Source organism: Acanthochromis polyacanthus, chromosome 8, assembly GCF_021347895.1.
Source record: "Acanthochromis polyacanthus isolate Apoly-LR-REF ecotype Palm Island chromosome 8, KAUST_Apoly_ChrSc, whole genome shotgun sequence".
NCBI lineage: Eukaryota > Metazoa > Chordata > Actinopteri > Pomacentridae > Acanthochromis > Acanthochromis polyacanthus.
This window is the reverse complement of record NC_067120.1, coordinates 81083-98455: the sequence shown is the minus strand read 5'-3', so window position 1 is coordinate 98455 and position 17373 is coordinate 81083. Positions and strand designations below refer to the sequence as shown.

Genomic DNA, 17373 nt, shown 5'->3' with positions numbered 1-17373 from the left:
CCTCAGTTTGTGTTCCTCAGTAAAGCCTTCAGGCTGTAGAACCAGCAGGAACACATGAGGTCCAGGATCAGAGAGACTCACACAGAGTTCTACATGTTCTCTTAGTTTGTCTTCAGAGATGTTTGGATTCAGCAGATCTGGAGTGTTGATGAGGAGTATGTCTTTCTCTTGCAGTTGTCCTCTGACTCTCAGACATTGGTTTGGTTCCTCCTCAGTGTTGAACTCGGTCTCTCCCAGTAATAAGTTTCCAACAGAACTCCTCTCAGACCAGTTGTTCCCCAACAGAACAATCCTCAGCTCAGACACTGAAATGAAGACAAATGAAAACATCATGAAATGAACAGAGAATCTATCAAAGTCCATCTGAGGAACAATGCAATTATATCATAAATGATTGAAATCAAATGTGATTTCTTTCTACATATTACATTTTGATGCATACAGGCAGATTTTTTTAACACAAGACTTCATGTAGTACAAGGTCTGACTTCATCATTATTGCCATTCTATTTTTTCTTTATTATACAACATAGGATGCACATGTTTGTTTCTCCACCCATCCATCCTCTATACACAGCTTTATCCTCACTAGGGTCATGGGGGTGCTGGAGTCTATCCCAGCTGACTCGGTGAAGGCAGGGGACACCCTGGACAGGTCACCAGTCTGTCACAGGGCTACATATACGGACAAACAATCACACTCACATTCACACCTACAGGCAATTTAGAGTAACCAATTAACCTCAGCATGTTTTTGGACTGTGGGAGGAAGCCGGATTACCCGGAGAAAACCCACGCATGCACAGGGAGAACATGCAAACTCCATGCAGAAAGATCCCAGGCCGGGATTTGAACCGGGGATCTTCTTGCTGCAAGGCTAAAGTGCTAACCACTACGACACTGTGCAGCCCCATGTTTGTTTCTGCATATTCCATTATGTTACATACAGTCAGGTCATATTAACATTGCTGAGCTCCCTGTAATGCTGCTGTCTTCATCAGTCAGAATAACTAAAATAGTAACTAACAAAAAACTGTGTGTAGAAGTTGTAAACTCTCAGGTAACATCCAGGTGACATAAATCCTGAATGGACTCACCAGGTGCTGCTGCCATGCTGCCCTCTGCTGGAAACCCACCAGAAAGAAATTCACATCTGCTGGGTTAAAACACAGAGTGAAATTAAACAAGAAGTTCTACCTTCATTAGTCTGTCTGCTCTGACATGTTGGTGGATAAACTCTAAAATAATGTCTGGACTCAACAAAAAAGCAGTTTGCATCAATCTTTATGACCTCTGACAATTTCTAATGAAAGTATGTCTTTGTTTAGGTTCTCATTCTCCAGGTCAGGTTATCAAAGTAGTTTAAATCAATCCACTGGGACTTAACAAAGTCTTCTTGAGGGCGTTTACCCTCTCACTCCAAGAGGCTTCTTCAGTTCTGGTGGTGGTTGTGTTGCTCAGCTCAAGGAACTTTCTTCCAGTCCAGTGGATTGATTTAAACTACTTGGATAACATGATCCTGGATGAATGAGAACCTACACAGACATCTTGCTAAACACTTTGGAGGAACACCCTCAGCGTGGTGCAGGAATATGAAAGGACAGTGAGGAAGATTGCAGACTACAGAAACCACTTATGATTCAACTTGAGATGCCGCAAACAACCTCGTCCCAACCAGCCTACGACTCGGATCCACAGTGAGGGGACACAGGGCAAACACCATCCTGGAGAAAGCCCAAACCAACTCCTGAATGAGAGAGTGAGGCAGGTCCACTTCACCATCGAGAGCCTGAAGGCAAAGGCTGACCAGCTTTTTCAAGAAACTAATGCCAGTTCTGCCTCCTGTGACCTTGGAGGAAGTCTCTAAGTTTGTTGAGACAGCCCAACAATCTCAACATATTAAGAGCAAGGAAAGGCAAAGACACAAGTTTCTAAGCCTCCAATCTCGGGCACCACAAAAATACAAGGGCAGAAGAACTCAGTTGGAGACAGAAACCAGGGAGTCCAACTGCAGATAACACACAACACACGATGGGTGAAGAATTTATCAAGACAGAGAACTCACTCAACCAGAGAAGGATGTCCTCGCCAAAGGATTGAACTTCGCTATCACCCACAGCACTTATCGGTTGTGGACCTCATTTCGCCACAGAGTCAGCCATCAAGAAAAACAACCTATCCTCAACAGAAGCAGAGGGGCTAAGGTTAAAGGTAACAGTAGTCCTTTCTGAAGCTAAGGTCCCCCCTTCCTACCTCTCCACCTAAGAAAGAAAGGCAGTGACAACACTGAGCAAGGACCCAAACATCACCATTCTTCTAGCAGATAAAGGAAGATGCACTGTGCTCTTGAACACAACGGATTACCATACCAAGGTAATGTCTTTGCTTCTAGTGACAACAGCACTTACGAGACCCTGAAGCTCGACCCAACCAGCAGCTACAAAAAGAGGTTGTGGGATTGCCTACAGAAGCTACAGGAGGAGGAAACAATAAACCGCCTGCAATACCATCGCCTGTACCCTGGGGATGCTATTCCATGCATATTTGACCTCCCCTAAAATTCATAAGAAGGAGCCCCCTCAGACCTATAGTCAGCAGCATTAACTCTCTCACCTATAATGTCGATGTCACCTCCCTATTCACGTGTCCCACAATGGAGGCAGTGGAAAAAGTGAGGCAACGGCTTTTACAAGACAACACCCTCAGCGACAGAACAAACCTCAACCCAGACCAGATTTGCCAACTTTTGGACCTCTGCCTGACACCACCCTATTTCCAGTACAGAGGGAGTTTCTATAGCAGAAGCATGGATGTGCCATGGGCTCGCCAGTGTCTCTTATTGTGGCCAATCTATACATGGAAGAAGTGGAACACAGGGCCCTGACCTCGTTCACGAAGAAACACCGAGCCAACCGGTTCCGATACGTGGACGACACATGGGTCAAGATCAGAATTCAATGAGGTGCAAACTTTGACTGAACACATCAACTCTGTGGACAGCAACATCAAGTTCACCAGAGAGGATGTACAGGACAACATTTTGCCCTTTTTGGATTGTGAGGTCCGCACAGAAGAGGACAGAAGTCTGAGTGTGGGGTATACAGGAAACCAACACACACGGACCAGTACCTGCTTTTTGACTCTCACCATCCACTGGACTACAAGCGAGGTGTCATCAGGACCCTGCAACACAGGGCTGACAGTTACCACAAGCACCAAGGTCAGGAAAAGAACACAAACACCTGAAAGGGGCACTGAAAACTTATGGATACTCTGACTGGACCTTTGTGAAGGCTCACACAAGATCCAGAAAGGAGACAACCCAGTGAAGATGGAAAGAGAAGGAGAGCAGGTGCAACAATATAGTGATCCCATATGTGTCCTGGTGTGTCTGGAAAAACTGAGGAGGATTTTCAACAAACACCAGATTCCTGTCTTTTTTAAGCCAAAATAACACCCTCAGGCAAACACTGGTCCACCAAAAGACCCCACACCACACAGCCAGAAGAGCAACCTGGTGTATGCACTTAAATGCAGCGAGGAATGCTCCGATCTCTACATAGGGGAAACCAAACAGCCACTTAACCATCGCATGGCTCAACACAGGAGAGCCAGTTCCTCAGGACAGGATTCAGCAGTCTTCCTTCACATTAAAGCTCGTGTCCGGAGTTTGAATCGCAGCGTCTCCCAGAACACTGGTGGTCCCTCCTCTGATTTCCTTTATTTGTGCACGTGCTCAGTACATGAGAAGAAGTGCCCGGAGTGCTGCAGCATCTCGCCTGTTTTGCTGTTTTCCCCTCTTCTACATTTAGTACATTTAGTAAATAATAAAGGAATTACGTTAGAATGCTGTATTGAGTCTAACTTGTCCTAATACCAAAATAACATGAATCTGCTAGGACGAACGAGTAAAGTTTCAATATGTGATTACACTCGTGTATCCCTCTGGATGACGTTGTTTATCAAACTTAGTGCATTTACGCGTGTATATGTGTTAACTTGTTTATTTATTTCTATCTAGAGTTCAGAATTGCATGACTCCTCTGACGAAGAGTATGTCCCAGACGCCCCAACATCTTCCTCCAGAGGTCGGGCATCTAAACGAAGCCGTCAGGCGGGTTATGGAGGCGTGGTCGGGGAGCGACGCGAGCACCCCGAGCCAAAAAACGTCCTGCAGTCTCTTGGCCTGACAAGCCGTGGGATCGGTAACTTTTCTGGAAGTTGCTGATCCTGATGCTCTCTCCTCCACAAGCAAAACAAATGTGCGCGCGGTTGCGTAGTGCGTAGCTCGCCCACCTCTGCATGGGCTTGCTTGCTGTGCGCGTAACCGTTGATTGACAGCATGACAAAGCTGAAGCTCGAACTTGATTGGTCGGCAGCGACCGGCGCTTTTTGGAATAACATGGGGGTCTATGAGAGGAAGGCGGAGCTCAGGAATACATTTTCATATCGCGTTATACTAACTTTATGTTATAGTATGGAACTAGACTAACACATTTAAGCTTTGTTAAAAAATGATACATAAATTGAAAACAAACGGAAACTCCGGACACAAGCTTTAAGGAAGAAGGACACTCGTTTCAGGACACCAATGTTCAGATTTTGGACAGGGAGGACAGATGGTTTGAGAGAGGAGTGAAAGAAGCCATCCATGTCAAAGTAGAGAAGCCATCTCTGAACGGGGGGGCAATTTACAATCAGGTCCCTTTTAAAACTCCCCAAAAGAACTACTCAGCAGACTCATGCTAATGACCACCTTTAGCACACGAGGGCTCAGTGACATCTGTGCATTTCAACAACACCCACTGATACTCACAACGACCATCGTTGAGTAGTCAGACAAGTTTTGCTATCGGTCGTTGGAATAACAGCCCTGGACACACCTCACAGAGGTTTAAAAGCTGAGGCAACACCAACCACCACCAGAACTGAAGAAGCCTCTTGGATGAGAGCTGAAACGTCTTCAAGGAACTTTGTTAAAGTCCAGTGGATTGATTTAAACTACTTTGGATAATGAAGGTATGCTCAACCATCAAACTGCATTAAATTACTGGAATTACCTTATTTAATGACTGGCAGCAGAAACAGACCATTTAAAGTTGATAACATATATATATGTGTGTGTGTGTGTGTGTGTGTGTGTGTAAAAACAAGTAGTTCCACATTATTTAAAATGACTTCTGAAGTGTTCAATATTTATTTCCTGTCATTATGAACAGAAGTTTTCAAACTGTCAGATTAAAATTAAGCTGCTCCAGTGTTTATATTTAGAAGAGACTTCAAATCCTGAACTCAAGATGAAGAAAAATGAAATTATCAAGACACTTTCATTCATTTACCTCAACTTGAGTTTAGTTTTAAACCAACTAACACAGAGATTAGAGTTTAAATTACACTAAATATGAAGTTGATGCAACATTATTTTGTCAACACAACCAAAGAAAATAAAGTTTGTAACTTCAAAGTCTAAATGAGATTTTTATCTTGTAACTCTGCAGTTCTCTAAGTGGTGGGAACAGGTTCTAGGAATGACTTTTTACACTGCAGAGTTCTGGAAGATTTGTCTAATTAGTTAATTAGTCATTTAAAGGAATAAAAATCCAAGTTTTACATCAAACGCTGGACTTGTTGTGGATTCTCAGAGACATTTCATCTCATCAGGAAGGTTTCTGCAGCTTCCACTGACTGGAGGGAAGAAGTTGTGTTTTGCTGCCATCTGTGGTTCAAAGCTGTTTCACCTTTAACACACCTGAGAAGTGGAAGCACAGCCAGCAGTGATGTCACAGAGTCCTGGAGTTCACCTGAACATCACTGCAGCAAGGTGAGCACTTCAACAGAGAGGATTTCCACAGGTGGAGTTCCTCTTTAATGTCTGTCTGAGTTTCCTGGTGTCTGAATGAAAGCAGCTAACAGGCAGCAGAGCGGCAGCAGAGCTCTGGATTTAATCAGCTAAAAACCAAAAGCTTCACTTTGATTCTTTTACTGTCTGTTAGTGATTAACTACAGAGAAACCTGATCAGTCAGATTAACTTTGTATCTGCAGGACAAAGGTCTGATTTATGAACATGATTGTGTGTCAATGATAAAATAAAAGCCTGTCTGTTCTCTACATAATGTGTTGTTGTAGCAGCTGATATAAAAGATTCTAGCTGGTAAAATAAATACTGAACATTTCCTATAGTCAGAGGACCATGTCCGTCATCGTATCTGTAGAAATGAAGGCAGCTGAAGTGGTTTTATATTCCTGAAGACATTTCACCTCTTTTTAAAGCTCCTTCAGTTCTGGCCGATGAGAGGAAATTCTCAGACATTTCTCCTCCTTAGAGGTAAATCTGATTTAAACCTTCTGAAGATCATGTCTAACAAAATACAAACTGACACACAAAATACACTGAACAAAAATATAAATGCAACATTTTTGTTTTTGCTTCCGTTTTTGAGGAGCTGAACTCAAAGATCTGAGAAAAGTTTTCTTTCAAATATTGTTCACAAATCTGCCTTGTCATTTTAGTGTCCTTTTATTGTGTCCAACCTGAGACACACCTGGACAATAATCATTCTCTTTAATCAGTATCTTGATCTGCCACACCTGTGAGCTGGAGGGATTATCTCGGCAAAGGAGAAGTGCTCTCTAACAGATTTAGAAAACTTTGTGAATAGTATTTGAGAGAAACAGACCTTTTGTGTTCATAGAAGAAGTCTCAGATCTTTGAGTTCAACTCATGAAAAATGGAAGCAAAACAAAATGTGTTTATATTTTTGTTCAGTGTACATACGCTCAACATTTGACAGTAAAAACAGGCAGCAACATGTAACAGTTTGGGGTCCTCTATTGATTTGAGTTCTCAGATATTTTTACTTTGAAGGTCTCAGACATGATTTGTCTTTTCAGGACTGTGTTCACAGTGAAAGTTGGGAAACTTCACAGCTTTGTCAACACTCTGAACAGTAAAATAACTGAAGCTGCACAAGTAGGACACGGCAGAGGGAAATCTTTCTGCAGCTGCTACACAAAGTTCACAAGTATGCAAATTCAAGTCACTGACCTTGGACCATTAGGGGCTAGTCATAAATGTCAGCCATTAGTCTAAGAATGCTAGTCCTTAGCCAGTGATGATGGTCACTAGACTAGGAATGCTAGTCATCAGCTGAGGAATGTTGTTTATTAACTAAGAATGCTGATTACTATGTGACAGTGTCACCTAAGTGATAAAATTAAAAGAAATAAAGAACCATAAATAACATGATGAAAACAAAATGAAAGTTTTCTGGTCTTTGTGCATGATGTTCCCTGTGCTAAAAATTTGTTTAGGTAGGTGGGATAATAAACAATTCCAAAATAGTAATTGAAAATGTGGTAAACAAAGGTTATAAAAGGAGGATGTGGCGTAGAGGAACGGGGGGTGGGGCGGGGAGACACGGCGTGAGCGGGAGCGACAGGAGGCTGCTGAAAGGAAAGGAGTGTGTAAAGTTTAAAAAAGAATGATCGGAGGCCTAAGACATTTTAATAGGGTTGGAAAAAGACTATTGAACCTGTAAAGAGCCCAGATCCTACCGGAGCCGACCAGACGTACACTCCCGGCCGTCAACATCTTGACGCGGACGCCACCCCAAGAGACAAAGGGATCCTTCACTTAAGGATTCTCTCCTCTGCACCCAGGATATTGGTGAGATCCACCCTTTTGAAACTCTTTTTTTTTCTGGTATACCAGTATTTTCTTTAACGATCGATCGTTTCTCTTTTTTTGTTAGCGGAACTTTCTTTTTTGGGTCGGATTACCCTGTTGTTGTTTTTTTTTGCATCGAACGGACGGAGGAAAAGCCGCCGGCGTGAGGACCTTTCGGGATAGAAACTTTCTTAAGAGTATCTGAAGTGGACCAATTGACTGGAAACTTTGTATTTCGTTAGGGAAGGACTTTTAGTTAATTTAGAAAGCATAAAGGTTTAGTTTCTATCTGTAATCTTGTGGCAATGTATTTTGTTGTATGGGGAAACAGTGTTTTTTTTTTTTTGGAGTAAAAGATGGAAGTAAAGAAACTTAAGAAATTTTAAAAGAGACTCCGATTGTGTTTATCAGCTGCATTACTACTGATAGTGACAATTAACTTTAATTATTTCTGAGATGAACCCCTTGGTGAAGTGACCTCTGCTTGGAAAAGTTTGAGTGTTACAACTAGCCTAAGAATGCTCATGAACAGTCAAAGAACACTAGTTACTAGTCTCTGATGGCCTAAGAGTCATTAGCCCAATGACTAGGTTAGCCACCTAGCCGCTACTCTAAGAATGCTAGCTGCTAGCCTCAGGATGCTAGTCAAGTAGAGTTGCCACCCGTCCCTTAAGACACGGAATCGTCCTTTATTTGGCAATCCATTGTTGCGTCCCGTATGGAATCAATACGGGACGCAAATTGTTCCGTATTTACATAAATATTCCATATATGTATGCCGCACACTCATCAAAACTGTATAATGAACAAAATAAAACAGGAAATATGAAGGGCAGCCAATTTAAACTTCGTAGGACCGACGTAGTGAGGACCCGATGCGACCAGTCCATTAGATACAGGTTGTCAAAACATAAACGATGCCTCTTTCCAATCGTTAAAAGGTAAACAATGTGCTACAAGCCCAGTTTTATCCAAAGTAGCTGTCTTTCAAGTTGCAGGAATAACACTGGTGTCTATGAGCAGCCGACTGTGAACAGGGACCGCCTGCAAATTTCAAAACCGCTGCAACAGCGAAAAGAGACACAAATATTCAATAACTTCACTCTGATACACTGTAGTGTCACCAGAATCACTGCAGCCTTCAACTGGCTCCTGTTGACACCACTGTTATTTCTGCAGCTTGACAGACAGCTACTTTGATAAAACTGGGCTTGTAGCACATTGTCTGCCTTACAATGATGGAAAAGAGACATTGTTTATGTTTTGATAATGTATGTCTAATGAGTTATTGATGCTGGAAGTCTGAATCTGTGAATATCTGTTCAACCTCACTGAACTGTGGCCCCGAGGAGCATTTCATTTCTGAAAGGTGGCAAACCTAGGCCTAAGGATACCAATCGCGAGCTTTTGGATACTAGGCATTAGTCTATAAGGGCTAGTTGGACAGCTCTCCACTCATTTCAGAGTTGACGTTTTAGTTCTCACAGACGAAGCGTCTTTGGTCCAAACACTGAATGACTCTGATGAAGGAACCTTAGCAGCTCTGTCACCAATGGTGAGTAGATGTGTGTGAGTGGGTGTGTAAACACATGGTAAAGTTCTATATAAGTAAAGACCATTAAGTCACTAGCCCAGGGATGCTAATCATTAGCATAAGGATGCTAGTCACTAGCCTTAGAACACTAATTATTAGCTAAGGAGTACTAGTTAGTTGCACAGGATTGCCATTCATTAGCCTTGGGATGCTGGTCAGTAGTCAGTGCAGGCTGGTCTCTGTTCTAGAAATGCTTGTTGCTTCTCTCACCTCTTAGTTTAGCATCAAAAATTTGAAAATCAGAATGAGTCTGAGGCATTTTGTGAAAATGTTCTGTGGACTGAAGCTGAAACAGAACTTATTGGCTGCAGGGACTAAAGTTTGAAGAAAACAGCTGCAGTGTTTGAGTAAAGAACTGGTCTCCAGCTGTTCAGCATGGTGGTGGAACCATCATTCTCTGGCTGGTGTTTCAGCCGGTGGTTCAGGGAACATTTCAGTGCTGAAGAATGGATCCAATGAAACAGCAGGGACCTACAGATCTCCTCATTAAAACTGTTGCTGCCTGCCTGATAACGTGTACTTTTGGAGGTTATTGTAATAAAAATAAACTTGATTTGAAGATTTGATTATCTAATTTAAAACTGTTTCCTATATAATTGAAGCTACTTAATTAGAACAAATATTCTGCATCGATATCGGAGAGAGAAACCTGCAGTTCTCTGACAGGTCGAAGTCGTACATGAAGGTGAAATAAAACATTTAATGTCGGTGTGAACATGATAAACTTGGACTCACCAGAAGCTGCCACAGCGTCACATGAATTCACCTGGACCACCTTTATGGGATGTTAAGAAAATGCAATTAGAAACTCAGACCTTTTTACAAATATTAAGTCTTTCTGTTTGATGACATTAGTTTTTTTGTGAATTCTATCAACTTGAAATCACATTCTGTCTCTTCAAGCTGGTTTTCTAATTTTACTGAAAGTATAAAAAGGATGTTAACGGCTTCTTTAGTGTCTGAGGTCAACATGTTTACGCTTCATTACATTTTTGCTGCAGTTTTCTTCCAGTAAGATCACAGAGTAAAGAAAAGGGAAAAAAATAATTCTGACAACAAAATCATGATTTATGTTTCAAGTAAAACAAACATTTGTTGACTTTCCTTCAAATGAAGCTGCAGCACTTTAAACTTCATCTGAGAGGAATCAAAGGATTTAAATAAATCTACCATAAACCAGTAGCATTAAATAACTGGTTCACTAATTTGGGTAAACTTTATTTAATCTCCTGTTACCAGTCATGTTGGTCCAATTATTGTGTTTTTAGGCTGCAGAGTTTTATCTCCAGCTTCCAGCAGCAGCGTCTGGTCTGTCTCTTCACCAAAAACCTCTCAGTGTTTTCAGGAGTTCAGCTGCAGCATCGTCTCCTTCAGTTTTACAGCTTTATCCTCATTAAAAACCTGCTTTCAGACTCTGGTTTAGGATCTGCTGTGAGTCATTTAATCGGGGGACACAGCAGCAGTAAATTCATCAATCATTTACATCCTCTGATGGCTCTTTTTGGTTTCATGGAGCCTCATTAAGCTCAACACTTTTCTACAAACATGTTCACAGCTTCTGCAGTGAAATCATCAGAACAAAGCATCAAGTTCTGGAGGAATCCAGTCATTTTCATCAAAGTCCAAATGTGTTTTCCTGTGAAGAATCTCTGGATGTCTGTGTTACAAAAATGAGACACAAAGGGACAAAAGCAAGAAACAAAAACACAAAAAAATAGATGAAAAAATTACAAAATGACAAAACAATAGACACAAGCGAGGCAAAAACACAAAATGACAAAAATAAGACCAAAAAACAAGCGAGACAAAGAAAACAGAACAACAAAAGACAAAAAATGAAACAAATGACAGGAAATAAAACAAAAGAGACAAATAAAATCATCTATTGTGGGTGTTTGTGGTCTTAAATTCATTCAGACTGAATACTTGTAGTAAAATCTCAGGAAGCTGCTGCCAGAATGAAAATAATAAAAGTCAAGACTCCGGCTTCCTCCCACAGTCCAGAAACATGCTGAGGTTAATTGGTTACTCTAAATTGTCCGTAGGTGTGAATGTGAGTGTGATTGTGTGTCTGTATATGTAGGCCTGTGACAGACTGGTGACCTGTCCAGGGTGTCCCCTGCCTTCACCAGAGTCAGCTGGGATAGACTCCAGCACCCCCCATGACCCTGGTGAGGATAAAGCGGTGGATAGAGGATGGATGGATCATTAACTGTTACCCTCTGTTAAACCTCCAACTGTTGTTGAAATTAAAGAAATCAAACCAGAACATGTTTCCACCTCACTCTATTTTCTTGTTCCAGGTAACAACAGAAGCAGACGTCCTGCTTACCTGATGCGGCCCGTCGCTCTTCACTCTGATGTTTCTGCAGGTAACAGAATTCATGCAGTGATTCTTCATCTGATCAAACACCTGAAACACACCATCAGCTGTCAGTTTACAGGCACAGAACTTCACCGCTGTTTTCATTTCTGTAGGTTTTAATGAACATAACTCACCTGTGGACAGCCACTGCTTCCTTCTGAGTCCGAGTTCAAGAATGAACTCAGGATCAACCCAGTGATCAGAGTGTCGGTTTAATGTTTAACTCACTGGTATCACATGTTCAATTAACTGGATAAATCGGAGGAGTCAAACTCATTTAGTTCAGCCCAGTTTGATCTTCAGTGACCAAAAAAATCACAGCATTTTAACCTATAAAATAAATGACCACAACTCCAAATGTTTCCGTTGTTTTAGTGCAGAAAAGTTCACATTTAAGGATTTATCTTTTTACAAAATATCAAAAACAAACTGATATTTCTTAAAAAATAAATGACAAAAGTTAGATAAAAAGGACAAAAAACAACAAAAACAAGACAAAACATTACAAAAATGAAACAAAAGGACAAAAAAAAATAGACAACCGACACAAAACAAAACAAAAAAGAGACAAATTGGACCTTCTGGCTTCTACTTTCTCATTAAAATGACAAAAGTCAAACAAAAAAAGACAAAAAACTACAGCAACAACACAAACTACTACAAAAATGAGACCTAAAGAGACAAAACAATGGACAAGACAAGACACAAAATTGAGACAAAAAACAACCAATAAAGCGAAACACAAAATGACAAAAATAAAACAAAAACACAACCGAGACAAAAAGGAAACACAAAATAGCAAAAATGAGCCAAAAAAATGAACAAAACATGAGACAAACGACAAATCAGACAATAAAAGACAAAAGCAAGACAAAATATAATAAAAAATGAGACAGATATAAAAAATGGACGAATTACAAAAACAATGAATAAAGCCAGACACAAAATAAGACAACACAAGCAATACAAAAGGAAACAAACAAAAAAAAAAACATGAGACAGATGACAAAAGTCAGAGAGAGGAACCAAGACCAGCGGGGCAAGAGTGTCTCCAAGAGGACAGGCAGAGTCGTTCAGAAGAAGTCTGTAGCAGTCAGTCCCCGTGTGTCCACTCTTCTGAAGAACCTCATAGACTTTCATATCGGTCAGTGAAGACAGGCACTTCACATCAACGTAGCTGTGATTATTTTACATTGTTTGCCTGTGTTCTTGTTCTCCTGCCTAGTAAATCTGCTGTATTTCATTTCAGAAATGTTGGTATTTATGCTGTAGAACCGCTATTTATGTTACCAAGAAGGGATCCTGTTCACTTGTCCCAGTTCTGTTCTCTTTATGTTTTAAGATACCTGTTTAAGTTAATTTAAAAACACTTGCTTTGAAATGCTGAGTGAAGCTAAAACTGAGTCAGAATTTGTAGAGTGTATTTCATTTTTTCAGAAATTTTGATCATCAAACACTGAGTTTGAACAGGGGTGTCTGAGCTGTTGTTTGTGACAGAAAGGTAGTTTGAAGGAATGATCCATCCTCCTGTGAAATCTGCCATTTAGATTTTTTTTTTAAAAGAACATTTTTTTCATGTACTTCGGTTTGTTTGAAAGTGGAAGTTCTAGATTACATTTGTTGGATTGCTATTATTTCTCAGTCCCACTGACAAATTGTGCATTTTGTATCTAAAAGGCAGTGATTCTCTCAGTGGTTAGGTGTATCATGCCCCCAAGTTTATAGAAAAGTTTATTAATGTTATCATATTTGATGACTTGTTCTGTTAGGCATACTTGAAATTTCCTGCTGTATTGTTTGCTTGTTTGTATCAACAAATGAAATATTTCAGTTGGTGCTACGTTTTAAAATATATCTTAGGTTACATCATATTTTCTAAGTCTCTTCTTTTTTGTAATTTTTTTTAAAAATTGCTGCATTTCAGATAGCTAAGTCATTCAGTGTACACCCCCTGTCAAAAGTTTTAGGACACTGTCTCATTCAAATAAAGTAGAACCTGTCCTCCTTTTGACAGGGGGTGTATTTCATCATATGGATGTGATCAGGGCAGGACTCTGATCATACATGTAAAGTTTCAGGCAGATTGGAGCATGTTCAGGACATTTACACAGCATTTGAAATTTCAAAGGATCAAAATTCCAGAGGCCGCCACGGACACGCCCTTTGACTTTGGAAAAAGATTTTAATAACTTTGGATCATTAAGACCTCCTGTATGTACTGGCTGAATTTGAGGTGAATTGGAGTTTCCCCCTAGGAGGAGTTTGCTCTAGAAAAAAATGAAAAATAGGCAAAATCTGACATTCAACGCTAAATAGCTCACTTCCTGTTGGCTTTGGAATGTGGCTGTCACTGACTTTTTTGTTCAGCCTGATGTGCTGCATATGTGTACCAAATCTGGTAGATACACCCCCTGTCAAAAGTTGTAGGACAGGTTCTACTTTATTTGAATGAGAAAGTGTCCTAAAACTTTTGACGGGGGGGGGGGGGGGGGGGGGTATATTGCATATATTACACTGAAGTTGTTAATGAAGGTTACAGTAGAGACAATGCTTGTTTCATAGTGATGGGCTGTCATCAATGCTACCAGTATTGGTAATGGTAATATTCTTTGGGTTCATGGTGAAATTCTATTGCTAATTTGGAAAAAACAATATTGTAGATCCTGCTACAAGTATACAGTAAATTCAACAAAACACAGCACTATACTGTGTTTTAGTACATGATATTACAACAGTAATACACTTTAAATAAGTTTACTGTCAGCAAACCATGAAAAACGGTAATTTACTGGCAACCCTGCTGCCATTAGTTTATTGTAATATCAAGAAAATACAGCAATGTAATTCAGTGCATGGAATAATTGCAGTAGCATGCTGTAGGCTTGATCACAGTAGGAGAACTGTAAAATTAACAGTAAACTACTGGCAACCCTACTGCCAGTATTTACCACTAATATACATGACAATTTCTTACAATGTACATTGTGTTAGCTAATGGTGCTGAAAGGCTCATTGATGGTTAGAAAACCCTTGTTCAGTTATGTTAGCACATGGATAAAAGTGTTCATGGAAAACATGGAACTGTCTGGATGAGCCCAAACTTTTGAACGGCAGTACAGGTCAACTCTAACTCCTCCAGATCAACCTTTACTAATACAGAGCAACTTTAAAAATAAAAAGTCAGTCAGAATGTTTAAAACACTGAGCAGGTACATGTGCTGGTGATCTTCAAACATCCCCAGAAGTCAGCATTCAGAGGCAGCAGAGTTTGTGGTCAACAAAACCCCCCAGATAAGTTCTTAGCAGGAGCTGACATCACCGGGTGTGGTTCAGAGTTGTTCACTGTTTCCACATGGATTATTGGCACCATTTCACTTCTTTACCTACTGGTCAGATCAGTGCAGGTCTTCACATTACACCTTCACTCCATTTCTTCATGCATTCTACACGATCATACAGTTTTTAAGAAGTTAAATCACCTTCAGTAGACACCATAATGTTCAGAGTTCTCCTTATTTCATTTTTAAAATGTGATTCCTTCATGGCCTTTCACTGACATTAATTGCTCTTTTTTTTACTTTTATTTCTACTCATGACATTATCAGAACATCACTGATTACCACAATATGCTTCATTATGTGTCTCACTCATGTTTTATCATCCTTTTCTGTCCTTGTCATTTTTCATACTAAATTTGACATCATTTTGTGTCGTTTGTGTCTTTTTGTGTAGCCAGTGCTGTAGTCTAGTTTATTCTAGCGGGTTTACTCTGATTTTTCCCCTTCCAGCCTTGTAAACCAAAACCACGTCAAGTTCTATGCATAGATGGGAAATTATAGATGATGAGAAATTAAAGAGGTCCAGTCAGAAAATGTATTAAAGCAAAGGTCCAGAACATCATAATGTCTAACTTGAATTAGTGTGATATATGTTGATCTAACCTGGTAGTTACATTAGGGTCTGCATGTAATGAAATAAATTCAGTATGATTCAAAAACATTTATTAATAAATAACTTTTTATATAGCTTTGCATCTGAAAATAAAATGCAGAACTTGAAAAATCATGACTGGACAACCTGAACCAACTTCTATACATCTTTAACAACACCCAGATCTCAAAAATGTAAACAGCTGAACACTTTTTCATTTTTTTTGTCTCATATCACTCCCCTTAGATCCCTGCTGCTTATGGGAGAACTGAGCTGCCAGTGTTTTGAATCATGGCCTGAATAGACAAAGTTATCTATTCTAAATAAATACGATTCCATGTACCAGTGTGAATCGGTCCCCAAATTGCACCTGTTCTTTCGCTGAAACACTTCTCCTGGTAAATAAATAGACACACAAACAGGATTTTATTTTCGTCTGTGGGTTGAATGTGTTTCTTTTTAATTTGTAGCATGAAGAAGCAGAAACAGTTGAGTGTTCAGGAGGCACTGCAGATCTTCATGGATGTTGAAGTAGCTCAGATGAAGACCTTGATTACATTCCCAGCAATGCAAAACGCAGGGGTGTCCAACATGAGGCCCGTGGGCCCAAAGTGGTCCTCCAGAGGGTCCAACATGAGGCCCGTGGGCCCAAAGTGGTCCTCCAGAGGGTCCAACATGAGGCCCGTGGGCCCAAAGTGGTCCTCCAGAGGGTCCAATCCCTCAAAGTGTAAAAATTACAGAGAAGACATTAACTGCAGATTGTAAATTAGTAAAACTATAAATTTAAAATCATTTCTAGACCAAGACAAGTTGTTTTGGTCATAAAGTAAAATACTAGATTGTTCTTTGTGGAATTTTAACACTTTTCCATAAATAAATGCTTTTTTCTTAACCACTGGTTCACATACACTGCTCAAAAAAATAAAGGAACACTTTGAAAATCCATCATATTTCAATACGGGGAAAAACCAAACTGGATCTTAGCATTGATATGGACTGGATAATGTGTTAGGAATGAAAAGTGCCACATTGTTTGATGGAATGAAAATGATCAACCCCCCAGGAGGACTAAATTCAAGACAGCCCAAAATCAAAGTGAAAAACTGATGTGGCAGGCTGGTCCATCTTTCTGAAATTCAAACTCAAAATGGTATTCAGTAGTTTGTATGACCTCCATGTGCTTGTATTCATGACTGACGATGCCGGGACAAGCTCTGAATGAGACGATGGATGGTGTCCTGGAGTATCTCCTCCCAGAACTGGACCAGGGCATCACTGAGCTCCTGGACAGTCTGAGGAGCAACCTGATGGTGTCTGATGGAACAAAACATAATGTTCCAAAGGTGTTCTATTGGATTCAGGTCAGGTGAGCGTGGGGGCCAGCTAATGGTATCAGTTCCTTCATCCTCCAGGAACTGCATGAGTTCTCTTACCACATAAGACTGGGCATTGTCGTGCACCAGAAGGAATCCAGGACCACTGCACCAATGTAGGGTCTGACAATGGGTCAAAGGATTTCATCCTGATACCTAAAGGCAGTCAGAATGCCATTGTCCAGCCTGTAGAGGTCTGTGTGTCCCTCCATGGATATGCCTCCCCACACCATCACTGACCCACCACCAAACCAGTCACACTGAACAATGTTACAGGCAGCATAACGTTCTCCACGGCTTCTCCAGACCCTTTCATGTCTGTCGAGCCCGATCTCACGGGGATTCGTGAAACTGTCACGTAAGTTTTAGTTTCGGCTTCGTGTGCACCAACACGATTTCATCATCTTTTTCGTGCCGCTCACCACGAAATGCGCACCAATGTAT

At 40.6% G+C, this 17373-nt stretch overlaps 1 protein-coding gene across 1 annotated transcript in view; it reads right to left on the bottom strand.

The window, feature by feature from the left end:
- LOC127534973 (kinesin-like protein KIF2A) overlaps positions 1-7592 on the bottom strand; it is an 11999-nt gene extending 4407 nt beyond the window's left edge. The window contains exons 1-2 of the mRNA XM_051951508.1: positions 7556-7592; positions 269-305 (exon numbers count right to left, since the gene is read on the bottom strand). Of these exons, the coding sequence (XP_051807468.1) occupies positions 269-305; positions 7556-7592 (74 nt within the window). The remainder of the gene's footprint in view (positions 1-268; positions 306-7555) is intronic.
- Between the last annotated feature and the right edge of the window lie 9781 nt (positions 7593-17373).